Source organism: Staurois parvus, unplaced genomic scaffold, assembly GCF_062004578.1.
Source record: "Staurois parvus isolate SC_StPar_1 unplaced genomic scaffold, SC_StPar_1.0 ptg003031l, whole genome shotgun sequence".
NCBI lineage: Eukaryota > Metazoa > Chordata > Amphibia > Anura > Ranidae > Staurois > Staurois parvus.
In genome coordinates, this window is record NW_028320827.1 from 1 (window position 1) to 26,546 (window position 26,546).

The following is a 26,546-nucleotide window of genomic DNA, read 5'->3' on the forward strand; positions in this document are numbered from 1 at the left end:
CCCATTACGTGTCCCTTCACCTGCGCTCTCGCTGTAGGACTGGCCCCTTATAGCCCCCCATTACGTGTCCCTTCACCTGCGCTCTCGCTGTAGGACTGGCCCCTTATAGCCCCCCATTACGTGTCCCTTCACCTGCGCTCTCGCTGTAGGACTGGCTCCTTATAGCCCCCCATTACGTGTCCCTTCATCTGCGCTCTCGCTGTAGGACTGGCCCCTTATAGCCCCCCATTACGTGTCCCTTCACCTGCGCTCTCGCTGTAGGACTGGCCCCTTATAGCCCCCCATTACGTGTCCCTTCACCTGCGCTCTCGCTGTAGGACTGGCCCCTTATAGCCCCCCATTACGTGTCCCTTCACCTGCGCTCTCGCTGTAGGACTGGCCCCTTATAGCCCCCCATTACGTGTCCCTTCACCTGCGCTCTCGCTGTAGGACTGGCCCCTTATAGCCCCCCATTACGTGTCCCTTCACCTGCGCTCTCGCTGTAGGACTGGCCCCTTATAGCCCCCCATTACCATTACGTGTCCCTTCACCTGCGCTCTCGCTGTAGGACTGGCCCCTTATAGCCCCCCATTACGTGTCCCTTCACCTGCGCTCTCGCTGTAGGACTGGCGCCTTATAGCCCCCCATTACGTGTCCCTTCACCTGCGCTCTCGCTGTAGGACTGGCCCCTTATAGCCCCCCATTACGTGTCCCTTCACCTGCGCTCTCGCTGTAGGACTGGCCCCTTATAGCCCCCCATTACGTGTCCCTTCACCTGCGCTCTCGCTGTAGGACTGGCCCCTTATAGCCCCCCATTACGTGTCCCTTCACCTGCGCTCTCGCTGTAGGACTGGCCCCTTATAGCCCCCCATTACGTGTCCCTTCACCTGCGCTCTCGCTGTAGGACTGGCGCCTTATAGCCCCCCATTACGTGTCCCTTCACCTGCGCTCTCGCTGTAGGACTGGCCCCTTATAGCCCCCCATTACGTGTCCCTTCACCTGCGCTCTCGCTGTAGGACTGGCCCCTTATAGCCCCCCATTACGTGTCCCTTCACCTGCGCTCTCGCTGTAGGACTGGCCCCTTATAGCCCCCCATTACGTGTCCCTTCACCTGCGCTCTCGCTGTAGGACTGGCCCCTTATAGCCCCCCATTACGTGTCCCTTCACCTGCGCTCTCGCTGTAGGACTGGCCCCTTATAGCCCCCCATTACGTGTCCCTTCACCTGCGCTCTCGCTGTAGGACTGGCCCCTTATAGCCCCCCATTACGTGTCCCTTCACCTGCGCTCTCGCTGTAGGACTGGCCCCTTATAGCCCCCCATTACGTGTCCCTTCACCTGCGCTCTCGCTGTAGGACTGGCCCCTTATAGCCCCCCATTACGTGTCCCTTCACCTGCGCTCTCGCTGTAGGACTGGCCCCTTATAGCCCCCCATTACGTGTCCCTTCACCTGCGCTCTCGCTGTAGGACTGGCCCCTTATAGCCCCCCATTACGTGTCCCTTCACCTGCGCTCTCGCTGTAGGACTGGCCCCTTATAGCCCCCCATTACGTGTCCCTTCACCTGCGCTCTCGCTGTAGGACTGGCCCCTTATAGCCCCCCATTACGTGTCCCTTCACCTGCGCTCTCGCTGTAGGACTGGCCCCTTATAGCCCCCCATTACGTGTCCCTTCACCTGCGCTCTCGCTGTAGGACTGGCCCCTTATAGCCCCCCATTACGTGTCCCTTCACCTGCGCTCTCGCTGTAGGACTGGCCCCTTATAGCCCCCCATTACGTGTCCCTTCCCCTGCGCTCTCGCTGTAGGACGGGCCCCTTATAGCCCCCCATTACGTGTCCCTTCACCTGCGCTCTCACTGGGGTCCAGCCGTACGCTGACACCGGTCTATACACTCGCTGACCACTTTGTACTCCAATTCTCCTCCAGAAAATACATCAATTCAACTATTGTAACCATTATTGATCTATGCTGCCTGACATCACACCATGCTTTACATTCGTTGTACGTGTGATCTGGAACATGTAGGGGCCATCGGAGGTGTGGGCGGTGTAGGGGCCATCGGAGGTCTGGGTGGTGTACGGGTCATCGGAGGTCTGGGCGGTGTACGGGCCATCGGAGGTCTGGGCGGTGTAGGGGCCATCGGAGGTCTGGGAGGTGTAGGGGCCATCGGTGATCTGGGCGGTGTAGGGGCCATCGGTGTTCTGGGCGGTGTAGGGGCCATCGGTGTTCTGGGCGGTGTAGGGGCCATCGGTGTTCTGGGCAGTGTAGGGGCCATCGGAGGTCTGGGCGGTGTAGGGGCCATGGGAGGTCTGGGCGGTGTAGGGGCCATGGGAGGTCTGGGAGGTGTAGGGGCCATCGGAGGTCTGGGAGGTGTAGGGGCCATCGGAGGTCTGGGCGGTGTAGGGACCATAGGTGATCTGGGCGGTGTAGGGGCCATGGGAGGTGTGGGCGGTGTAGGGGCCGTCGGAGGTCTGGGCGGTGTAGGGGCCGTCGGAGGTCTGGGCGGTGTAGGGGCCGTCGGAGGTCTGGGCGGTGTAGGGGCCGTCGGAGGTCTGGGCGGTGTAGAGGCCATCGGAGGTGTGGGCGGTGTAGGGTCCGTCGGAGGTCTGGGCGGTGTAGGGGCCGTCGGAGGTCTGGGCGGTGTAGGGGCCATCGGAGGTGTGGGCAGTGTAGGGTCCATCGGAGGTGTGGGTGTTGTAGGGGCCATGGGAGGTCTGGGCGGTGTAGGGGCCATCGGAGGTGTGGGCGGTGTAGGGGCCATCGGAGGTGTGGGCGGTGTAGGGGCCATCGGAGGTGTGGGCGGTGTAGGGGCCATCGGAGGTGTGGGCGGTGTAGGGGCCATCGGAGGTGTGGGCGGTGTAGTTGCCGTCGGAGGTCTGGGCGGTGTAGGGGCCGTCGGAGGTCTGGGCGGTGTACGGGCCATGGGAGGTTTGGGCGGTGTAGGGTCCATCGGAGGTCTGGGCGTTGTAGGGGCCATGGGAGGTTTGGGCAGTGTAGGGTCCATCGGAGGTGTGGGTGTTGTAGGGGCCATGGGAGGTCTGGGCGGTGTAGGGGCCATGGGAGGTCTGGGCGGTGTAGGGGCCATCGGAGGTGTGGGCGGTGTAGGGGCCATCGGAGGTGTGGGCGGTGTAGGGGCCATCGGAGGTGTGGGCGGTGTAGGGGCCATGGGAGGTCTGGGCGGTGTAGGGGCCATCGGAGGTGTGGGCGGTGTAGGGGCCATCGGAGGTGTGGGCGGTGTAGGGGCCATCGGAGGTGTGGGCGGTGTAGGGGCCATCGGAGGTGTGGGCGGTGTAGGGGCCATCGGAGGTCTGGGCGGTGTAGGGGCCATCGGAGGTCTGGGCGGTGTAGGGGCCATCGGAGGTCTGGGCGGTGTAGGGGCCATCGGAGGTCTGGGCGGTGTAGGGGCCATCGGAGGTCTGGGTGGTGTACGGGCCATGGGAGGTTTGGGCGGTGTAGGGTCCATGGGAGGTTTGGGCGGTGTAGGGTCCATCGGAGGTCTGGGCGGTGTACGGGCCATGGGAGGTTTGGGCGGTGTAGGGTCCATCGGAGGTGTGGGCGGTGTAGGGGCCATCGGAGGTGTGGGCGGTGTAGGGGCCATCGAAGGTGTGGGCGGTGTAGGGTCCATCGGAGGTCTGGGCGGTGTAGGGGCCATCGGAGGTCTGGGCGGTGTAGGGTCCATCGGAGGTGTGGGCGGTGTAGGGGCCATCGGAGGTCTGGGCGGTGTAGGGGCCATCGGAGGTGTGGGCGGTGTAGGGGCCATCGGAGGTGTGGGCGGTGTAGGGGCCGTCGGAGGTGTGGGCGGTGTAGGGGCCGTCGGAGATGTGGGCGGTGTAGGGGCCATCGGAGGTCTGGGCGGTGTACGGGCCATGGGAGGTTTGGGCGGTGTAGGGTCCATCGGAGGTGTGGGCGGTGTAGGGGCCATGGGAGGTCTGGGCGGTGTAGGGGCCATCGGAGGTGTGGGCGGTGTAGGGGCCATCGGAGGTCTGGGCGCTGATTGCGCCATGTATGTTCTAATACTTCCTTTCCTTCTTACAGCTGGGATAACAATGAGCGGGAGAACATGAGCCCCTGGGACATGGAGCCCATTCCTGAAGGCAGTAAGACTTCCTTTCATCTGCTGATCATTCACTGAGGTCATGCAAGGAACCTTTCGCAGCCAATTACTTTAGGAGATTAATTCTGATTGGCTGCTGAGCGTTCTGTTATGGATCCTTGTGATCCGTGTCCTGTATTACAGCATTTATCCCTTTTCTTCCTGTGCAGTCCCTCTGCCGGATGAAGTTGGAGCCGGGGTCCCAGTCACAGCGGAGGAGCTGAACGCACTGCAGTATAAACCTGAAGAGGGAGAGTGGGGGTCGAAATGTAGAGATGAGGTGTGCGAGCGAGCCATGCGAGGAATCGACCAGCTGCTTACCCTTGGTGCGCTATTCTTACATCTTATTTACGAAACTGTCTGAAAGAAGTCTTGTGGTTTCCTGTATCCTTCCAGTGCAGTATGGGCGGAGTCATCTGGCTTCCAGGTTATATACACTATAGAGCCAAACGTCTGTGGACACCTGACCATCACACCTATATGAGTTTGGTGGACAACCCATTCCAAAACCATGGCTATAAATATCGAGATGCCCCCCTGCTCTTTTCCAACAAAATTGAGATTTTAGAGGGTGTCTGTGGGAATTTGTGGCCATTTCTGAGGTCAGGTACTGATATTGGATGAGAAGACCTGGCGTACATGTTGGGCACCATAAAAAAAGACCTTGCTCCCAACTGGTATTCCAGTTCATCCCGAAGGTGATCAGTAAGGTTGAGTTCAGGGCTCTGCCAAACACTGCATTTCCTCCACACTAAACTGGTCTATCCATGTCTTTATGGAGCTGGTCCACATTGAATGACCCATGTCTTTATGGAGCTGGTCCACACTGGTCAAACCATGTCTTTATGGAGCTGGTCCACATTGAATGACCCATGTCTTTATGGAGCTGATCCACACTGGTTGAACAATGTCTTTATGGAGCTGGTCCACACTGGTTGACCCATGTCTTTATGGAGCTGGTCCACACTGGTCAAACCATGTCTTTATAGAGCTGGTCAACACTGGTTGACCCATGTTTTTATGGAGCTGGTCCACACTGGTTGACCCATGTCTTTATGGAGCTGGTCCACACTGGTCAAACCATGTCTTTATGGAGCTGGTCTACACTGGTTGACCCATGTCTTTATGGAGCTGGTCCACATTGGTCAAACCATGTCTTTATGGAGCTGGTCCACACTGGTTGACCCATGTCTTTATGGAGCTGGTCCACACTGGTTGACCCATGTCTTTATAGAGCTGGTCCACACTGGTCAAACCATGTCTTTATGGAGCTGGTCCACACTGGTTGACCCATGTCTTTATGGAGCTGGTCCACATTGGTCAAACCATGTCTTTATGGAGCTGGTCCACACTGGTCAAACCATGTCTTTAAGGAACTGGTCCACATTGGTCAAACCATGTCTTTATGGAGCTGGTCCACACTGGTCAAACCATGTCTTTATGGAGCTGGTCCACATTTGTCAAACCATGTCTTTATGGAGCTGGTCCACATTGGTTAAACCATGTCTTTATGAAGCTGGTCCACGTTGGTCAAACCATGTCTTTATGAAGCTGGTCCACACTGGTCAAACCATGCCATGTCTTTATGGAGCTGGTCCACATTTGTCAAACCATGTCTTTATGGAGCTGGTCCACATTGGTTAAACCATGTCTTTATGAAGCTGGTCCACGTTGGTCAAACCATGTCTTTATGAAGCTGGTCCACACTGGTCAAACCATGCCATGTCTTTATGGAGCTGGTCCACATTGGTCAAACCATGTCTTTATGGAGCTGGTCCACATTGGTCACACCATGTCTTTATGGAGCTGGTCCACACTGGTCAAACCATGCCATGTCTTTATGGAGCTGGTCCACATTTGTCAAACCATGTCTTTATGGAGCTGGTCCACATTTGTCAAACCATGTCTTTATGGAGCTGGTCCACATTTGTCAAACCATGTCTTTATGGAGCTGGTCCACACTGGTCAAACCATGTCTTTATGGAGCTGGTCCACACTGGTCAAACCATGTCTTTATTGGCTTTGTACACGGGGGACAGTCATGGGGGAACAGAAAAGGGTCTTCACCAAACTGTTACCACAAGGATGGAAAAGCACAACTGTCTATTTATGTCTTTGTATGATGGAGTATTACCAGGGCCCTTCACTGGAGCCACCTAACCTCAGTCATTGTGGGGGGGTCCACATATGTGGTCATATAGTGTAAGTTATCCTCCTAATAGTTTCTGGATTTAAAGTTAATTTACTAAAAAGCTGTTGTCCAAACCCGACTCTGATTTTTGTCTTATGTTTTTATGTCTTTCATTAGTTGAAGTCTCTGAGGAAAAACGTTAGTTCTTCTTTACAGGGAGATCATTCTAAAAAGCTGAGAGCTCTGCAGGGTTTCAGTCTTTCTCTGGGATCGGGCTGAGCGGTCCAAGTCCTCTGGGAGCTCTGAGGTTGAAGCCCTTCTCTGGGATCAGGCTTAGAGCTCTATGTGGTCTGAGTTCTTCTCTTGGATTAGTCTGACAGCTCTGTGAGATCTGAGCCCCCTCTCTGACATCAGACTGAAAGCTCTGTGAGGTTTGAGTCCTTCTCCGAGATAAGATGCAGAGCTCTGTGAGGTCTAAATCCTTGAGACCTTCTCTGAGATCAGACTGAAAGCTGTGTGAAGTTTGAGTCCTTCTCCAAGATAAGGTTGAGAGGTCTGCGAGGTCTAAGTCCTTTTGGTTTAGGCTGAGAGCTCTGTGAGGTCCATGTCCTTCTCTGGAATCAGACTGAAAGCTATGTGATTTCTGAGTCCTCCTCTTGGGATCAGACAGAGAGCTCTGTGAGATCTGAGTCCTTCTCTGGGATCAGGCTGAGAGCTCTGCAAGGCCTGAGTCCTATTCTGGGATCAGGCTGAGAGCTCTGCGAGGTCTAAGTCCTTTTGGTTTAGGCTGAGAGCTCTGCGAGGTCCATGTCCTTCTCTGGAATCAGGCTGCAAGCTATGTGATTTCTGAGTCCTCCTCTTGGGATCAGGCTGAGAGCTCTGCGAGGTCCATGTCCTTCTCTGGAATCAGGCTGCAAGCTATGTGATTTCTGAGTCCTCCTCTTGGGATCAGGCTGAGAGCTCCGTGAGATCTGAGCAAGTTTCTGGGATCAGGTTGGGTGCTCTATGAGCCCGGAGTCCTTCTTCCTTGTGTGTCATCAGGAGGACTCAGAATCACCACCATTAAGTATTTATAAGATCAAACAACGAAGGGCCTGTTCGCAAATAAGCATTAGTTTGGGGGGAATCTTGTACCCCAGAAACACGTTGGCTGTTTTATATGGTCTTGTGATTGAATGCCATCATTAAAAAAACTTTGGACTCTCACCTCTATGTTGGTGCCCTCACAGGACATTTCACACATAGCTGCTCAGAATACTGTCAGCAGCCCCCAACAGCGGATTTCAGATCAGAGTTCAGACCGCACACAGTCATTGGCTATCCCATGGAAAATAAAACCAAAATTTGGAAATCTCTGCACCTTACAAACACCTCTAGAAGGATTGGTGGACCTAACCAAGATTCACCACCTGTGCACCATCAAAGAAGGGCCCCAATTAGGCTAGCAAAAGCTTAAAAGTTACAGTTTAGGGAAAATCTACTCTTGTCCTAATTATTAGCGTTTGTCTTAGTATTATTTATTAGTGATTTTTTATATACAGTTGTGTTCAATATAATATCAGTGTGTTGAAGAAAGTGACTAAAGCTGCAAATCCTTCTAATCCTTTTCTTTCCATCCACACAAATGCATTGGGAACACGACACATTCTATTCCAAATCACAACATGAAGAAAAATACATCAAATTTGTGTTGTTCCTCTAAAAAAATGGAAGAAAAGTGAATATTAGACGGTTCAAAAAAATGGCCGTGTTTGTATTCTTCTTTACAAACTCCAACATTCACTATATAAACTGAGAAATGTTTGAAGATTTTGCTTTCCTTTGAATGACTTCATGAATATTTGGTTGTAGTCGCACTGTTTCTGAGAACTGCTGTACATCTGTGTTGCATGGAGTCCCCCAACTTCTGGCCCCTGTGATCAGGTATTCCAGCCCAGGATGATTGGACCACATTCCACACTTCTTCTCGATTTCTTGGTTTGGCCTCAGAAACGGCATTTTTGATGTCACCCCACAAGTTTTCTATTGGATGAAGATCCGGGGATTGGGCGAGCCACTCCATAACGTCCATCTTGTTGGTCTGGAACCAAGATGTTGTACGTTTACTGGTGTGTTTGGGGTCCTTGTCTTGTTGGAACCCCCATTTCAAGGGCATTTCCTCTTCAGCATAAGGCAGCATGACCTCTTCAAGTATTCTGATGGATTCAAACTGATCCATGATCCCTGGTATGCGATAAATAGGCCCAACACCGTAGTATGAGAAACATCCCCATATCATGATGCTTGCACCACCATGCTTCACGGTCTTTACAGTGTACTGTGGCTTGAATTCAGTGTTTGGGGGTCGTCTGACAAACTGTCTCCGCCCACTAGACCCAAAAAGAACAATCTTACTTCCATCAGTCCACAAAATGTTGGGCCATTTCTCTTTAGGCCGGTCAATGTGCTCTTTGGCAGATTGTAACCTCTTCAGCACGTCTTTTTCCCAACAGTGGGACTTTGCGGGGACTTCTTGCAGATAGCTTGGCTTCACATCGGCGTCTTCTAATTGTAACAGTCCTCACAGGGAACGTCACACCTTCTTTCATCTTCCTGGAGCTGATTGTTGGCTGAGTCCTCACAGGGAACGTCACACCTTCTTTCATCTTCCTGGAGCTGATTGTTGGCTGAGTCCGCCCCATTTTGGCTATTCTTCTATCCATTCCAGTGGTAGTTTTTCGCTTTCTTCCGCGTCTTTCAGCTTTTGGTTGCCATTTTAAAGCATTTGCCATCATTTTAGCTGAGCAGCCGATCATTTTCTGCACTTCTTTATATGTTTTCCCCTCTCCAATCAACTTTTTAATCAAGGTACGCTGTTCTTCTGAACAATGTCTGGAACGACCCATTTTCCTCAGAATTTCAGAGAGAAATGCACTGTAACCAGCATGTCCAACATTTGCTGCCTTCCTTCCTTAAATAAGGGCAATAATTGCCGCCTGTTTATCAAAGAATGAATGACCTCACTAATAGAACTCCACACGGCTATTATTGTGAACACGCCCCTTTCAATGAGTGATTCAATGACACAGAATCAGCAGCATGCATGTCATGACTGTCGGGTCTGTTGGATTTCTATGACTCTACTACACCTGCTAGGAAATTATCTGCCATGTAGGAATATCATTTCCACCAAAAACAGCGATTGATCCGGTTAGTGATGTCTGACGGCTAGTATTTTCAACACAACTGTATATCAAAGCCCTGCAGGGACCTTTGATTTAGCAGGGCCATCCCTGAGTCCCAGAGGTAGCTTGGCTCCCTGACGTTTTTACCATTCTTGTAGCCGCTCTGTTCGGACTCTGGTAGTCCTGTTACAAGTCAAGTGATAAAGGTGGTAAAATCTGGGCCCAATCACCTTTAGTGAAAAGCCTCCATCTTTGTGTTTTATGACGTCATGGCACAGCAGTAAATGGTGGTTTTAGTTGTACAGCCTTTGTCTTTGTTGACCCCGTACCTTCAATATACTCAATGTGGTTTATAACTGGAAATTCTCTGCCGTCAGATTTTGCCAACCCGTTCAGCGTGCCGGTGGACCTCAGCGCATATCCCCTCTACTGTACGGTGGTGGCCTACCCTACGGACCTGAGCACGGTGCGCAAACGTCTGGAGAGCCGATTCTACAGGTGAATGTTGTATTTTAGGGGGGTCCTCCTTAACCCCTCGCCTACCGGGCACTGTCACCCCCTTCCTGCCCCTCGCCTACCGGGCACTGTCACCCCCTTCCTGCCCCTCGCCTACCGGGCACTGTCACCCCCTTCCTGCCCCTCGCCTACCGGGCACTGTCACCCTCTTCCTGCCTCTCGCCTACCGGGCACTGTCACCTCCTTCCTGCCCCTCGCCTACCGGGCACTGTCACCCTCTTCCTGCCTCTCGCCTACCGGGCACTGTCACCCCCTTCCTGCCCCTCGCCTACCGGGCACTGTCACCCTCTTCCTGCCCCTCGCCTACCGGGCACTGCCACCCTCTTCCTGCCCCTCGCCTACCGGGCACTGTCACCCTCTTCCTGCCCCTCGCCTACCAGGCACTGTCACCCCCTTCCTGCCCCTCACCTGCCGGGCACTGTCACCCTCTTCCTGCCCCTCGCCTGCCGGGCACTGTCACCCCCTTCCTGCCCCTCGCCTACCAGGCACTGTCACCCTCTTCCTGCCCCTCGCCTACCGGGCACTGTCACCCTCTTCCTGCCCCTCGCCTACCGGGCACTGTCACCCTCTTCCTGCCCCTCGCCTACCGGGCACTGTCACCCTCTTCCTGCCCCTCGCCTACCGGGCACTGTCACCCTCTTCCTGCCCCTCGCCTACCGGGCACTGTCACCCCCTTCCTGCCCCTCGCCTACCGGGCACTGTCACCCTCTTCCTGCCCCTCGCCTACCGGGCACTGTCACCCTCTTCCTGCCCCTCGCCTACCGGGCACTGTCACCCCCTTCCTGCCCCTCGCCTACCGGGCACTGTCACCCCCTTCCTGCCCCTCGCCTACCGGGCACTGTCACCCTCTTCCTGCCCCTCGCCTACCGGGCACTGTCACCCTCTTCCTGCCCCTCGCCTGCCGGGCACTGTCACCCTCTTCCTGCCCCTCGCCTACCGGGCACTGTCACCCCCTTCCTGCCCCTCGCCTACCGGGCACTGTCACCCTCTTCCTGCCTCTCGCCTACCGGGCACTGTCACCCTCTTCCTGCCCCTCACCTACCGGACACTGTCACCCCCTTCCTGCCCCTCGCCTACCGGGCACTGTCACCCTCTTCCTGCCCCTCGCCTACCGGGCACTGTCACCCTCTTCCTGCCCCTCGCCTACCGGGCACTGTCACCCTCTTCCTGCCCCTCGCCTACCGGGCACTGTCACCCTCTTCCTGCCCCTCGCCTACCGGGCACTGTCACCCTCTTCCTGCCCCTCGCCTACCGGGCACTGTCACCCTCTTCCTGCCCCTCGCCTACCGGGCACTGTCACCCCCTTCCTGCCGGGCACTGTCACTCTCTTCCTGCCCCTCGCCTACCAGGCACTGTCACCTCCTTCCTGCCCCTCGCCTACCGGGCACTGTCACCTCCTTCCTGCCCCTCGCCTACCGGGCACTGTCACCCCCTTCCTGCCCCACGCCTGCCGGGCACTGTCACCCTCTTCCTGCCCCTCGCCTACCGGGCACTGTCACCCCCTTCCTGCCCCTCGCCTACCAGGCACTGTCACCCCCTTCCTGCCCCTCGCCTACCGGGCACTGTCACCCTCTTCCTGCCCCTCGCCTACCGGGCACTGTCACCTCCTTCCTGCCCCTCGCCTACCGGGCACTGTCACCCCCTTCCTGCCCCTCGCCTGCCGGGCACTGTCACCCTCTTCCTGCCCCTCGCCTGCCGGGCACTGTCACCTCCTTCCTGCCCCTCGCCCTACCGGGCACTGTCACCCCCTTCCTGCCCCTCGCCTACCGGGCACTGTCACCCCCTTCCTGCCCCTCGCCTACCGGGCACTGTCACCCTCTTCCTGCCCCTCGCCTACCGGGCACTGTCACCCTCTTCCTGCCCCTCGCCTACCGGGCACTGTCACCCTCTTCCTGCCCCTCGCCTACCGGGCACTGTCACCCCCTTCCTGCCGGGCACTGTCACTCTCTTCCTGCCCCTCGCCTACCGGGCACTGTCACCTCCTTCCTGCCTCTCGCCTACCGGGCACTGTCACCCTCTTCCTGCCCCTCGCCTACCGGGCACTGTCACCCCCTTCCTACCGGGCACTGTCACTCTCTTCCTGCCCCTCGCCTACCGGGCACTGTCACCTCCTTCCTGCCCCTCGCCTACCGGGCACTGTCACCCCCTTCCTGCCCCTCGCCTACCGGGCACTGTCACCCCCTTCCTGCCCCTCGCCTACCGGGCACTGTCACCCTCTTCCTGCCCCTCGCCTGCCGGGCACTGTCACCCCCTTCCTGCCCCTCCCCTACCGGGCACTGTCACCCTCTTCCTGCCCCTCGCCTACCGGGCACTGTCACCCCCTTCCTGCCCCTCGCCTACCGGGCACTGTCACCCTCTTCCTGCCCCTCACCTACCGGGCACTGTCACCCCCTTCCTGCCCCTCGCCTATCGTTCACTGTCACCCTCTTCCTGCCCCTCACCTACCGGGCACTGTCACCCCCTTCCTACCGGGCACTGTCACTCTCTTCCTGCCCCTCGCCTACCGGGCACTGTCACCCTCTTCCTGCCCCTCGCCTACCGGGCACTGTCACCCCCTTCCTGCCCCTCGCCTACCGGGCACTGTCCCCCCCTTCCTGCCCCTCGCCTACCGTTCACTGTCACCCTCTTCCTGCCCCTCACCTACCGGGCACTGTCACCCCCTTCCTACCGGGCACTGTCACTCTCTTCCTGCCCCTCGCCTACCGGGCACTGTCACCCCCTTCCTGCCCCTCGCCTACCGGGCACTGTCACCCCCTTCCTGCCCCTCGCCTACCGGGCACTGTCACCCCCTTCCTGCCCCTCGCCTACGGGCACTGTCACCCTCTTCCTGCCCCTCGCCTACCGGGCACTGTCACCCCCTTCCTGCCCCTCGCCTGCCGGGCACTGTCACCCCCTTCCTGCCCCTCGCCTACGGGCACTGTCACCCTCTTCCTGCCCCTTGCCTACCGGGCACTGTCACCCTCTTCCTGCCCCTCGCCTGCCGGGCACTGTCACCCCCTTCCTGCCCCTCGCCTACCGGGCACTGTCACCCTCTTCCTGCCCCTCGCCTACCGGGCACTGTCACCCTCTTCCTGCCCCTCGCCTACCGGGCACTGTCACCCCCTTCCTGCCCCTCGCCTACCGGGCACTGTCACCCCCTTCCTGCCCCTCGCCTACCGGGCACTGTCACCCTCTTCCTGCCCCTCGCCTACCGGGCACTGTCACCCTCTTCCTGCCCCTCGCCTGCCGGGCACTGTCACCCTCTTCCTGCCCCTCGCCTACCGGGCACTGTCACCCCCTTCCTGCCCCTCGCCTACCGGGCACTGTCACCCTCTTCCTGCCTCTCGCCTACCGGGCACTGTCACCCTCTTCCTGCCCCTCACCTACCGGACACTGTCACCCCCTTCCTGCCCCTCGCCTACCGGGCACTGTCACCCTCTTCCTGCCCCTCGCCTACCGGGCACTGTCACCCTCTTCCTGCCCCTCGCCTACCGGGCACTGTCACCCTCTTCCTGCCCCTCGCCTACCGGGCACTGTCACCCTCTTCCTGCCCCTCGCCTACCGGGCACTGTCACCCTCTTCCTGCCCCTCGCCTACCGGGCACTGTCACCCTCTTCCTGCCCCTCGCCTACCGGGCACTGTCACCCCCTTCCTGCCGGGCACTGTCACTCTCTTCCTGCCCCTCGCCTACCAGGCACTGTCACCTCCTTCCTGCCCCTCGCCTACCGGGCACTGTCACCTCCTTCCTGCCCCTCGCCTACCGGGCACTGTCACCCCCTTCCTGCCCCACGCCTGCCGGGCACTGTCACCCTCTTCCTGCCCCTCGCCTACCGGGCACTGTCACCCCCTTCCTGCCCCTCGCCTACCAGGCACTGTCACCCCCTTCCTGCCCCTCGCCTACCGGGCACTGTCACCCTCTTCCTGCCCCTCGCCTACCGGGCACTGTCACCTCCTTCCTGCCCCTCGCCTACCGGGCACTGTCACCCCCTTCCTGCCCCTCGCCTGCCGGGCACTGTCACCCTCTTCCTGCCCCTCGCCTGCCGGGCACTGTCACCTCCTTCCTGCCCCTCGCCCTACCGGGCACTGTCACCCCCTTCCTGCCCCTCGCCTACCGGGCACTGTCACCCCCTTCCTGCCCCTCGCCTACCGGGCACTGTCACCCTCTTCCTGCCCCTCGCCTACCGGGCACTGTCACCCTCTTCCTGCCCCTCGCCTACCGGGCACTGTCACCCTCTTCCTGCCCCTCGCCTACCGGGCACTGTCACCCCCTTCCTGCCGGGCACTGTCACTCTCTTCCTGCCCCTCGCCTACCGGGCACTGTCACCTCCTTCCTGCCTCTCGCCTACCGGGCACTGTCACCCTCTTCCTGCCCCTCGCCTACCGGGCACTGTCACCCCCTTCCTACCGGGCACTGTCACTCTCTTCCTGCCCCTCGCCTACCGGGCACTGTCACCTCCTTCCTGCCCCTCGCCTACCGGGCACTGTCACCCCCTTCCTGCCCCTCGCCTACCGGGCACTGTCACCCCCTTCCTGCCCCTCGCCTACCGGGCACTGTCACCCTCTTCCTGCCCCTCGCCTGCCGGGCACTGTCACCCCCTTCCTGCCCCTCCCCTACCGGGCACTGTCACCCTCTTCCTGCCCCTCGCCTACCGGGCACTGTCACCCCCTTCCTGCCCCTCGCCTACCGGGCACTGTCACCCTCTTCCTGCCCCTCACCTACCGGGCACTGTCACCCCCTTCCTGCCCCTCGCCTATCGTTCACTGTCACCCTCTTCCTGCCCCTCACCTACCGGGCACTGTCACCCCCTTCCTACCGGGCACTGTCACTCTCTTCCTGCCCCTCGCCTACCGGGCACTGTCACCCTCTTCCTGCCCCTCGCCTACCGGGCACTGTCACCCCCTTCCTGCCCCTCGCCTACCGGGCACTGTCCCCCCCTTCCTGCCCCTCGCCTACCGTTCACTGTCACCCTCTTCCTGCCCCTCACCTACCGGGCACTGTCACCCCCTTCCTACCGGGCACTGTCACTCTCTTCCTGCCCCTCGCCTACCGGGCACTGTCACCCCCTTCCTGCCCCTCGCCTACCGGGCACTGTCACCCCCTTCCTGCCCCTCGCCTACCGGGCACTGTCACCCCCTTCCTGCCCCTCGCCTACGGGCACTGTCACCCTCTTCCTGCCCCTCGCCTACCGGGCACTGTCACCCCCTTCCTGCCCCTCGCCTGCCGGGCACTGTCACCCCCTTCCTGCCCCTCGCCTACGGGCACTGTCACCCTCTTCCTGCCCCTTGCCTACCGGGCACTGTCACCCTCTTCCTGCCCCTCGCCTGCCGGGCACTGTCACCCTCTTCCTGCCCCTCGCCTACCGGGCACTGTCACCCCCTTCCTGCCCCTCGCCTGCCGGGCACTGTCACCCCCTTCCTGCCTTTCGCCTACCGGGCACTGTCACCCTCTTCCTGTCCAGGCCAATGTTCAGCTTTCAGTGTTGCTGCACTTTGAATGACAATTGCGCGGTCATGCAACACTGTACCCATATGAAATGTTTATCCTTTTTTTCACACACACAGAGCGTTCTTTTGGGGGTATTTGTTCCCCGCTGGGGGGTTTTCTTTTTTGCGCTATAAACAAAAAAAGAGCAAAAAAAGTAAAAAAAAAAAAAAAGTTTTTCTTTGTTTCTATTTTAAAATTTTGCAAACAAGGTAATTTTTCACCTTCACTGATGTGCGTTGATGAGGGGGCACTGATGGGCACTGATAGGTGGCACTGATGAGGTGGCATGGATGAGCAGCACTGCTGGGCACTGATGGCACTGACTGGCGGCACTGCTGGGTGGCACTGATGGGCGGCACTACTAGGCACAGGTGGGTGGCACTGATGGATGGCACTGATGGGCAGCACTACTAGGCACTTCTGGGTGGCACTGATGGATGGTACTGATGGGCGGCACTACTAGGCACAGGTGGGTGGCACTGATGGGCGGCACTACTAGGCACAGGTGGGTGGCACTGATGGGCGGCACTACTAGGCACAGGTGGGTGGCACTGATGGGCGGCACTACTAGGCACAGGTGGGTGGCACCGATGGGCGGCACTACTAGGCACAGGTGGGTGGCACTGCTGGGCACTGATCATCAGTGCCCTGATGATCGGTGCCGATCCCCGCTCTGACAACTGCCGGTTCTCGGCAGTACTTTCCGAACACTGTGACAGCGTGAGGAAAGTGCAGCCGATAACTGGCAATTGCATTTTCATTGGACACGGCTGATCACATGGTAAAAGGGCGCTGTGATTGGCCTTTTACCATATCACATGTTCAGTTGTGTCTGTAGGACACGGCGATCACGTAGATCGCTGGGTGCGCATCCCCGGGGGTGTGCAGGAGAACGCGTTCTGGGAGGACGGCATATGACGGCCTCCCAGAACTGGCCAGCCGCAGTGCAGCCGTCATTCAGCTGTCTGCGGTCAACAAGAGGTTAACGTGAATCTGACGGCCACAGGAACCACTTTAATACCGCACCATAGCGAAAGAGGACTCTTGTTCGGGGAGGGCATCTATAGACGTCCTCCCCACGACCCCTGGGGCGAGCATAGGACACACTCTGTGATGCATGTGTCCTCACAAATCATGGTAAAGGTCCAATCACAGCGGCCCTTTACCTTGTGATCAGTTGTGTCCAATCACAGCCGATCACATGTAAACAGACTTGCCGGTTATCACCAATTTTCCTCGCACGATGTGTCTGTGTGAGGAAGAGACCGCCGATACCCAACAAGCCTGTCAGCACTTTGTTTACACTGATAATCGGGGCACTCATCATCAGTGCCCATCAGTGTAGCTTCCTCAGTGCCCATCAGTGCAGCTTCCTCAGTGCCCATCATTGTAGCTTCCTCAGTGCCCATCAGTGTAGCTTCCTCATTAGTGCCCATCGGTGTAGCTTCCTCAGTGCCCATCAGTGTAGCTTCCTCAGTGCCCATCAGTGTAGCTTCCTCATTAGTGCCCATCTGTGCAGCTTCCTCATTAGTGCCCATCTGTGCAGCTTCCTCATTAGTGCCCATCTGTGCAGCTGCCTCATTAGTGCCCATTAGTGTAGCTTCCTCAGTGCCCATCAGTGTAGCTGCCTCATTAGTGCCCATCAGTGCAGCCTCAATAGTGCCCATCAGTGTAGCTTCCTCATTAGTGCCCATCGGTGCAGCTGTCTCATTAGTGCCCATCTGTGCAGCTGCCTCATTAGTGCCCATCGGTGCAGCTGCTTCATTAGTGCCCATCGGTGCAGCTGCCTCATTAGTGCCCATCGGTGCAGTCTCATCAACGCCCATCAGTGCTGCTTCATTAGTGCCCATCGGTGCAGCCTCATCAGCGCACATCAGTGAAGACGAAAATTACTTATTTACTAAATTTTAAAACAGAAACAGAGAAAAAGGTGTTTTTTTTTTTTGTTTGTCTTTTCAAAATTCGCAGTCATTTTAATTTTTTTTTTTTTTAACCACCTCCCGCCCGCCATATAGTCCAATGACGGGCGCAAGGTGGTTCTCTTGTTCTGATAGGCCGTCTTTTGATGTTCTTTCATTCTCACCGCGCATGCGCGGCTCAGGGAGAGCGCAGCGCGGCGATCGGCAGTGCGCTGTGTCCCTCAGACACAGCAGATCACCGGAAAGAGCCGAAGATGTTGGCTCGATCATGTGATCAGCTGTGTCCAATCACAGCTGATCACATGTAAACACGGAAATGCCGGTTATCGGCATTTCTCTCCTCTCGAGTTGTCACGCTGACAGAGGAGAGGAGAGCCGGTAATCGGCATTCCGCGGAGGGGACATGTACACTGATCATCAGGGCACTGATGATCAGTGTGGCCCCAGAAGTGCCACCTGTCAGTGTCCATCAGTGCCAGCTGTCAGTGCTGAACAGTGCCCATCAGTGCCACATATCAGTGCCCATCTGAGCTGCCCTTCAGTGTCACCCATCAGTGCTGCCAATCAGTGCCACCTATCAGTGCACATCAGTGCCACCTAACAGTGCCAGTCAGTGCCACCTAACCGTGTCTATCAGTGCCAGTCAGTGCCGCCTATCAGTGCCATATATCAGTGCTGCCTTTCAGTGCCATATATCAGTGCTGCCTTTCAGTGCCCATCAGTGCCTCCTCATCAGTGCCACCTATCAGTGTCCATCAGTGCATCTTATCAGTGCCCATCACTACAGCCTCATTAGCGCACAACAGTGAAGGAGAAAAATCACTTATTTACAAAATTTTATAACAAAAACTAAGAAGAAACATTTTTTTTTTAAAATTTTCAGTGGTTTTTGGTTTGTTTAAGAAAAAATAAAAAACCCCGAGGTGATTAAATACCACCAAAAGAAAGCTCTATCTGTCACAAAAAAATTATAAAAATGTCATCTGGGTACAGTGTTGCATGACCGCGCAATTGCCATTCAAAGTGTGACAGCGCTGAGAGCTGGAAATTGGCCTGGGCAGGAAGGGGGTAGAAGTGCCCTGTAGGCAGGAAGGGGGTAGAAGTGTCCTGTAGGCAGGAAGGGGGTAGAAGTGTCCTGTAGGCAGGAAGGGGGTAGAAGTGCCCTGTAGGCAGGAAGGGGGTAGAAGTGCCCTGTAGGCAGGAATGGGGTAGAAGTGTCCTGTAGGCAGGAAGGGGGTAGAAGTGCCCGGTAGGCAGGAAGGGGGTAGAAGTGCCCTGTAGGCAGGAAGGGGGTAGAAGTGTCCTGTAGGCAGGAAGGGGGTAGAAGTGCCCGGTGGGCAGGAAGGGGGTAGAAGTGCCCGGTGGGCAGGAAGGGGGTAGAAGTGCCCTGTAGGCAGGAAGGGGGTAGAAGTGCCCGGTGGGCAGGAAGGAGGTAGAAGTGCCCGGTAGGCAGGGAGGGGGTAGAAGTGTCCGGTGGGCAGGAAGGGGATAGAAGTGCCCGGTGGGCAGGAAGGGAGTAGAAGTGCCCGGTAGGCAGGAAGGGGGTAGAAGTGTCCTGTAGGCAGGAAGGGGGTAGAAGTGCCTGGTAGGCAGGAAGGGGGTAGAAGTGTCCGGGGGGCAGGAAGGGGGTAGAAGTGCCCGGTAGGCAGGAAGGGGGTAGAAGTGTCCGGGGGGCAGGAAGGGGGTAGAAGTGCCCGGTAGGCAGGAAGGGGGTAGAAGTGTCCGGTAGGCAGGAAGGGGGTAGAAGTGTCCGATGGGCAGGAAGGGGATAGAAGTGCCCGGTGGGCAGGAAGGGGGTAGAAGTGTCCGGTAGGCAGGAAGGAGGTAGAAATGTCCGGTAGGCAGGAAGGGGGTAGAAGTGTCCGGTAGGAAGGAAGGGGGTAGAAGTGTCCGGTAGGAAGGAAGGGGATAGAAGTGCCCGGTGGGCAGGAAGGGGGTAGAAGTGTCCGGTAGGCAGGAAGGGGGTAGAAGGTCCAGGGGGGCAGGAAGGGGGTAGAAGTGCCCGGTAGGCAGGAAGGGGGTAGAAGTGTCCTGTAGGTAAGCGGTTAATAAACCCAGTGGTGATTAAATACCACCAAAAGAAAGCTCTTTGTGTGAAAAAAATTTAGCTTGGTTACAGTGTTGCATGACCGCGCAATTGTCATTCAAAGTGTGATAGCACTGAAAGCTGAAGGGGGGGGGGGGGGGGAAGGTGCCCAGTGTTGAAGGGATTAAAGTGTCCTGCTCACCAACAATCACCTCCAAGGTGCCTGTCGTTGCCTTTGTTAGCCAGGAAACCTTCCCTTGTGTGTCTCTCTGAAACTAGATTCCCATTTGTAACGACTCACAAATGAAAGCAACTAGCACTACATTTTTGCTCTTTTTGGGTGTTCCATCACCTGGGTAGTGGGCGGGACCGAGCTGCAGTGCATCACATGTCATCCTGATGTCAGCACCCTTTTTCCAGTCTGCTCTGCAGTCATTGGTGATGCCAGTGAGGGAGCTGCTGACCATCCACGGGACTATCTGCTCCAACGTCACCTGCAGCCCCTCCTGACTAGGTAGGTAGATCGGTAGGTTTAGTCACAATAGTGTTGGCTGCTCCAGAGGTCCTCGCTGTTATGGAATGGGGAGAGTGCGTACATCAGGATGACATGTAATGATCTGTGGCTTCGTCTGGTCCATTGCCTCAGCAATGTGGAACCCAGGATGCACAAGGTGATGACGTGACCTGCGGCAAACGGTAATCCATTAACGCAGATGAGTGAGGCCTGCAGAGAGAGGAACATCAGCAAATCAGAGAATCAGCAGAGCTGGAGGCTGCTACTGAGCAGGGGATCAGCAGAGCTGGGGGTTACTACTGAGTAAGTGATCAGCAGAGCTGGGGGTTACTACAGAGTGGGGGATCAGCAGAGCTGGGAGTTACTACTGAGTAGGTGATCAGAGCTGGAGGTTGCTACTGAGTAAGTGATCATCAGAGCTGGGGGATCATCACAGCTGGGGGTTACTACGGAGTAAGTGATCAGCAGAGCTGGCAGTTACTACTGAGTAGGTGATCAGCAGAGCTGGGGGTTACTACTGAGTAGGTGATCATCAGAGCTGGGGGATCATCACAGCTGGGGGTTACTACGGAGTAAGTGATCAGAAGAGCTGAGGGCTACTACTGAGCAGGGGATCAGCAGAGCTGGGGGTTACTACTGAGTAAGTGATCAGCAGAGCTGGGAGTTACTACTGAGTAGGTGATCATCAGAGCTGGGGGTTACTACTGAGTGGGTGATCATCAGAGCTGGGGGTTACTACTGAGTAGGGGATCAGCAGAGCTAGAGGTTACTACTGAGCGGGGGATCAGCAGAGCTGGAGGTTACTACTGAGTGGGGAATCAGCAGAGCTGGGGATTACTACTGATTGGGAGATCAGTAGAACTGGGGGTTACTACTGAGCAGGGGATCAGCAGAGCTGGGGGTTACTACAGAGTGGGGGATCATCAGAGCTGGGGGTTACTACTGAGTAGGTGATCATCAGAGCTGGGGCTTACTACTGAGTAGGTGATCATCAGAGCTGGGGGTTACTACTGAGTAAGTGATCAGCAGAGCTGAGGGTTACTACTGAGTTGGTGATCAGCAGAGCTGGGGGTTACTACTGAGCAGGGGATCAGCAGAGCTGGGAGATACTACTGAGTAGGTGATCATCAGAGCTGGGGGTTACTACTGAGTGGGTGATCATCAGAGCTGGGGGTTACTACTGAGTAGGGGCTCAGCAGAGCTGGGGGTTACTACTGAGTAGGTGATCATCAGAGCTGGGGGTTACTACTGAGTGGTGGATCAGCAGAGCTGGGGGTTACTACTGAGTAGGGGATCAGCAGAGCTGGAGGTTACTACTGAGTGGGGGATCAGCAGAGCTGGGGGTTACTACTGAGTAGGGGATCAGCAGAGCTGGAGGTTACTACTGTGTGGGGCTCAGCAGAGCTGGAGGTTACTACTAAGTGGGGAATAAGCAGTGTTGGGGTTACTACTGAGTAGGGGATCATCAGAGCTGGGGATTACTACTGAGTGGGGGATCTGCAGAGCTGGGGGTTACTACTGAGCAGGGGATCAGCAGAGCTGGGGGCTACTTCTGAGCGGGGGATCAGCAGAGCTGGGGGTTACTACTGAGTGGGGGATCAGCAGAGCTTAAGGTTACTACTGAGTGGGGGATCAGCAGAGCTGGGGGTTACTACTGAGTGGGGGATCAGCAGAGATGGGGGTTACTACTGAGTGGGGGATCAGCAGAGATGGGGTTTACTACTGAGTGGGGGATCAGCAGAGCTGGGGGCTACTACTGAGTGGGGGATCAGCAGAGCTGGGGGTTACTACTGAGCAGGCGATCGGTGGAGCTGGGAGTTACTACTGAGTGGGGGATCAGCAGAGTGGGGGGTACTAATGAGCTAGGGATCTGCTGAGTGGGGTACTACTTGGCCCCTTTAAAAAATATATAAAATGAACGTATTCAGGGCATTTCCTAAGCTTCAATAAAGCATCACAGAAGTATGAAAAGCACATGAGTGAAGCACGCTGACTGGCTCCATGAGTGTGAACAGGCCCATAGACTTTCCTATTGCCAGGTTCTTGTCCAGCGAGTGACTCCGTGACCCAAGAGATGCACCTTGGATAGTCTGGGTGGATCGGCATTTGATTGGTCAGGAGAGTCGGGCTCCTGGTATTGGACTGGGTCTAGTTTCAGGAAGGCACACCGAGGGGGGCAATATGAGCAGCTCTGTGTGGGTGTCACTGGTGGGGCCCTTTCCATTCCTCTGTCAGCGTGGTGCCATTTTCCTCTCATTGAAGTTCTTGTCTTGTTGTGTAGGAGGATTTCAGCGCTAATCTGGGAGGTCCGTTACATCGAACACAACGCCAGAACCTTCAACGAACCCAATTCCCCCATCGTCAAGTCCGCCAAAACCGTGACGGACGTGTTACTGCGATACATTGGGTGCGTGTGCCTCTCATACCGCTTCTCTGCCCTGTGACACCGCCCTGTGATTGGCTAGCTGTCCGCCTTGGTGTGGAGGGGTTGGGGGAGCTGTAAATAACCTGCCCTTAGGGGGGCTATATATATGGAGCCTGTAGGGGGAGGACGTGTACAGGGGGGGCTGTATATATGGAGCCTGTAGGGGGAGGACGTGTACAGGGGGGGCTGTATATATGGAGCCTGTAGGGGGAGGAAGTGTACAAGGGGGGCTGTATATATGGAGCCTGTAGGGGGAGGACGTGTACAGGGGGGGCTGTATATATGGAGCCTGTAGGGGGAGGAAGTGTACAGGGGGGGCTGTATATATGGAGCCTGTAGGGGGAGGAAGTGTACAAGGGGGGCTGTATATATGGAGCCTGTAGGGGGAGGACGTGTACAGGGGGGGCTGTATATATGGGGCCTGTAGGGGGAGGACGTGTACAGGGGGGGCTGTATATATCATATAGGGGAAGTGCTTGGACTGGAAGGGGGGGAAGTGTCCGGACTGGAAGGGGGGGAAAGTGTCCGGACTGGAAGGGGGGGAAAGTGTCCGGACTGGAAGGGGGGGAAAGTGTCCGGACTGGAAGGGGGGGAAAGTGTCCAGACAGGAAGGGGAGGAAAGTGTCCGGACTGGAAGGGGGGGAAAGTGTCCGGACTGGAAGGGGGGGAAAGTGTCCGGACTGGAAGGGGGGGAAAGTGTCCGGACTGGAAGGGGGGGAAAGTGTCCGGACTGGAAGGGGGGGAAAGTGTCCGGACTGGAAGGGGGGGAAGTGCCCGGACTGGAAGGGGGGGGGGTGTCCGGACTGGAAGGGGAGGAAAGTGTCCGGACTGGAAGGGGGGGAAAGTGTCCGGACAGGAAGGGGAGGAAAGTGTCCGGACTGGAAGGGGGGGAAAGTGTCCGGACTGGAAGGGGGGGAAAGTGTCCGGACTGGAGAAGGGGGGGAAAGTGTCCAGACTGGAAGGGGGGGAAAGTGTCCGGACTGGAAGGGGGGGAAAGTGTCCAGACTGGAAGGGGGGGAAAGTGTCCGGACTGGAAGGGGGGGGGGTGTCCGGACTGGAAGGGGGGAAAGTGTCCGGACTGGAAGGGGGGGAAAGTGTCCGGACTGGAAGGGAGGGGGTGTCCGGACTGGAAGGGGGGGAAGTGTCCGGACTGGAAGGGGGGGGGGAGTGTCCGGACTGGAAGGGGGGGGGTGAAAGTGTCCGGACTGGAAGGGGGGAAAGTGTCCGGACTGGAAGGGGGGAAAGTGTCCGGACTGGAAGGAGGGGAAAGTGTCCGGACTGGAAGGGGGGGAAAGTGTCCGGACTGGAAGGGGGGGGGGGTGAAAGTGTCCGGACTGGAAGGGGGGGGGGTGTCCGGACTGGAAGGGGGGGGGGTGTCCGGACTGGAAGGGGGGGAAGTGTCCGGACTGGAAGGGGGGGGTGTCCGGACTGGAAGGGGGGGAAGTGTCCAGACTGGAAGGGGGGGGGAGTGTCCGGACTGGAAGGGGGGGGGTGAAAGTGTCCGGACTGGAAGGGGGGGGTGTCCGGACTGGAAGGGGGGGAAGTGTCCGGACTGGAAGGGGGGAAAGTGTCCGAACTGGAAGGGGGGGAAAGTGTCCGAACTGGAAGGGGGGGAAAGTGTCCGCACTGGAAGGGGGGAAAGTGTCCGCACTGGAAGGGGGGAAAGTGTCCGGACTGGAAGGGGGGGAAAGTGTCCGAACTGGAAGGGGGGGAAAGTGTCCGCACTGGAAGGGGGGAAAGTGTCCGGACTGGAAGGGGGGGAAGTGTCCGGACTGGAAGGGGGGGAAAGTGTCCGGACTGGAAGGGGGGGGGGTGTCCGGACTGGAAGGGGAGGAAGTGTCCGGACTGGAAGGGGGGGGTGAAAGTGTCCGGACTGGAAGGGGGGGGGGGGTGTCCGGACTGGAAGGGGGGGAAGTGTCCGGACTGGAAGGGGGGGAAGTGTCTGGACTGGAAGGGGGGGAAAGTGTCCGGACTGGAAGGGGGGGGAAGTGTCCGGACTGGAAGGAGGGGGGGAGTGTCCGGACTGGAAGGGGGGGGTGAAAGTGTCCGGACTGGAAGGGGGGGGGGTGTCCGGACTGGAAGGGGGGGAAGTGTCCGGACTGGAAGGGGGGGAAGTGTCCGGACTGGAAGGGGGGGAAGTGTCCGAACTGGAAGGGGGGAAAGTGTCCGAACTGGAAGGGGGGGAAAGTGTCCGCACTGGAAGGGGGGAAAGTGTCCGGACTGGAAGGGGGGGAAGTGTCCGGACTGGAAGGGGGGGAAAGTGTCCGGACTGGAAGGGGGGAAAGTGTCCGAACTGGAAGGGGGGGAAAGTGTCCGCACTGGAAGGGGGGGAAGTGTCCGGACTGGAAGGGGGGGAAAGTGTCCGGACTGGAAGGGGGGGGGTGTCCGGACTGGAAGGGGAGGAAGTGTCCGGACTGGAAGGGGGGGGTGAAAGTGTCCGGACTGGAAGGGGGGGGGGTGTCCGGATTGGAAGGGGGGGAAGTGTCTGGACTGGAAGGGGGGAAAGTGTCCGGACTGGAAGGGGGGGAAAGTGTCCGAACTGGAAGGGGGGGAAAGTGTCCGCACTGGAAGGGGGGAAAGTGTCCGGACTGGAAGGGGGTGAAAGTGTCCGGACTGGAAGGGGGGGAAGTGTCCGGACTGGAAGGGGGGGAAAGTGTCCGGACTGGAAGGGGGGGGGTGTCCGGACTGGAAGGGGAGGAAGTGTCCGGACTGGAAGGGGGGGGTGAAAGTGTCCGGACTGGAAGGGGGGGAGGTGTCCGGACTGGAAGGGGGGGAAGTGTCCGGACTGGAAGGGGGGGAAGTGTCTGGACTGGAAGGGGGGGAAAGTGTCCGGACTGGAAGGGGGGGGAAGTGTCCGGACTGGAAGGAGGGGGGGAGTGTCCGGACTGGAAGGGGGGGGTGAAAGTGTCCGGACTGGAAGGGGGGGGGTGTCCGGACTGGAAGGGGGGGAAGTGTCCGGACTGGAAGGGGGGGAAGTGTCTGGACTGGAAGGGGGGAAAGTGTCCGAACTGGAAGGGGGGGAAAGTGTCCGAACTGGAAGGGGGGGAAAGTGTCCGGACTGGAAGGGGGGGAAAGTGTCCGCACTGGAAGGGGGGAAAGTGTCCGGACTGGAAGGGGGGGAAAGTGTCTGAACTGGAAGGGGGGGAAAGTGTCCGCACTGGAAGGGGGGAAAGTGTCCGGACTGGAAGGGGGGGAAGTGTCCGGACTGGAAGGGGGGGAAAGTGTCCGGACTGGAAGGGGGGGGGTGTCCGGACTGGAAGGGGAGGAAGTGTCCGGACTGGAAGGGGGGGGTGAAAGTGTCCGGACTGGAAGGGGGGGGGGTGTCCGGACTGGAAGGGGGGGAAGTGTCCGGACTGGAAGGGGGGGAAGTGTCTGGACTGGAAGGGGGGGAAAGTGTCCGGACTGGAAGGGGGGGGAAGTGTCCGGACTGGAAGGAGGGGGGGAGTGTCCGGACTGGAAGGGGGGGGTGAAAGTGTCCGGACTGGAAGGGGGGGGGGTGTCCGGACTGGAAGGGGGGGAAGTGTCCGGACTGGAAGGGGGGAAAGTGTCCGGACTGGAAGGGGGGGGAAGTGTCCGGACTGGAAGGAGGGGGGGAGTGTCCGGACTGGAAGGGGGGGAAGTGTCCGGACTGGAAGGGGGGGGAAGTGTCCGGACTGGAAGGAGGGGGGGAGTGTCCGGACTGGAAGGGGGGGGAAGTGTCCGGACTGGAAGGGGTTAACCTTTGGATTGGTGTCTCTATAACGTCTCCAGCGTCCTCGCCCGATCACACCGATGTGCCATGGCATAGGGAGGCGATACGAATGCAGCGCCTATGTCATCTCCTCTAAATGCGGGCCGCCGATGGAACCAACTGCAGTTCCCATCATGCAATGGGAAGGGTAGATCAGGATGGGTGTGAATGTGGGTGGGGCTGTGGCTGATCACAAGTCTTCTATATATAAGCTGCCTGTCCGCCCCCTAGTGGTAGCACTCTGCTCGGCCGGCCTCAGTAGGTGTGTCCGAATGGACGGGACATACCAGAAGCCTGAGCTGCATGGCTCCTCCCACTGCAACATCGCAGCGACTTCAGATTGGACTGCACAGGTGATGGTACGTGACTGGGGAGGGAGCGGGCGTGGCACCCACCTGTCCTGCATACGGGAAGTTACACATTCCACCTTCTGTGCCAATTCTTGGAAATTTATTTCAGGTACTTATATAGCGCCGTCAGTTTACGTCGCACTTCACATATATATTGTACCTTCACATCAGGCCCCGCCCCCGAGGAGCCTACATTCTAAGGTCCCCAACTCACATTCATACATACACATACTGGGGACA

At 57.8% G+C, this 26,546-nt stretch overlaps 1 protein-coding gene across 1 annotated transcript; it reads left to right on the top strand.

Annotated features, from left to right (window-relative positions):
• Positions 1–4,015: 4,015 nt before the first annotated feature.
• LOC149428692 (bromodomain and WD repeat-containing protein 3-like) lies at positions 4,016–22,245 on the top strand. The gene is made up of 4 exons (XM_089667110.1): positions 4,016–4,071; positions 4,238–4,393; positions 9,740–9,860; positions 22,083–22,245. The coding sequence occupies exons 1-4, from the start codon at positions 4,035–4,037 to the stop codon at positions 22,243–22,245; spliced, it is 477 nt and encodes a 158-aa protein (XP_089523236.1). The 5' UTR covers positions 4,016–4,034.
• Positions 22,246–26,546: the final 4,301 nt, after the last annotated feature.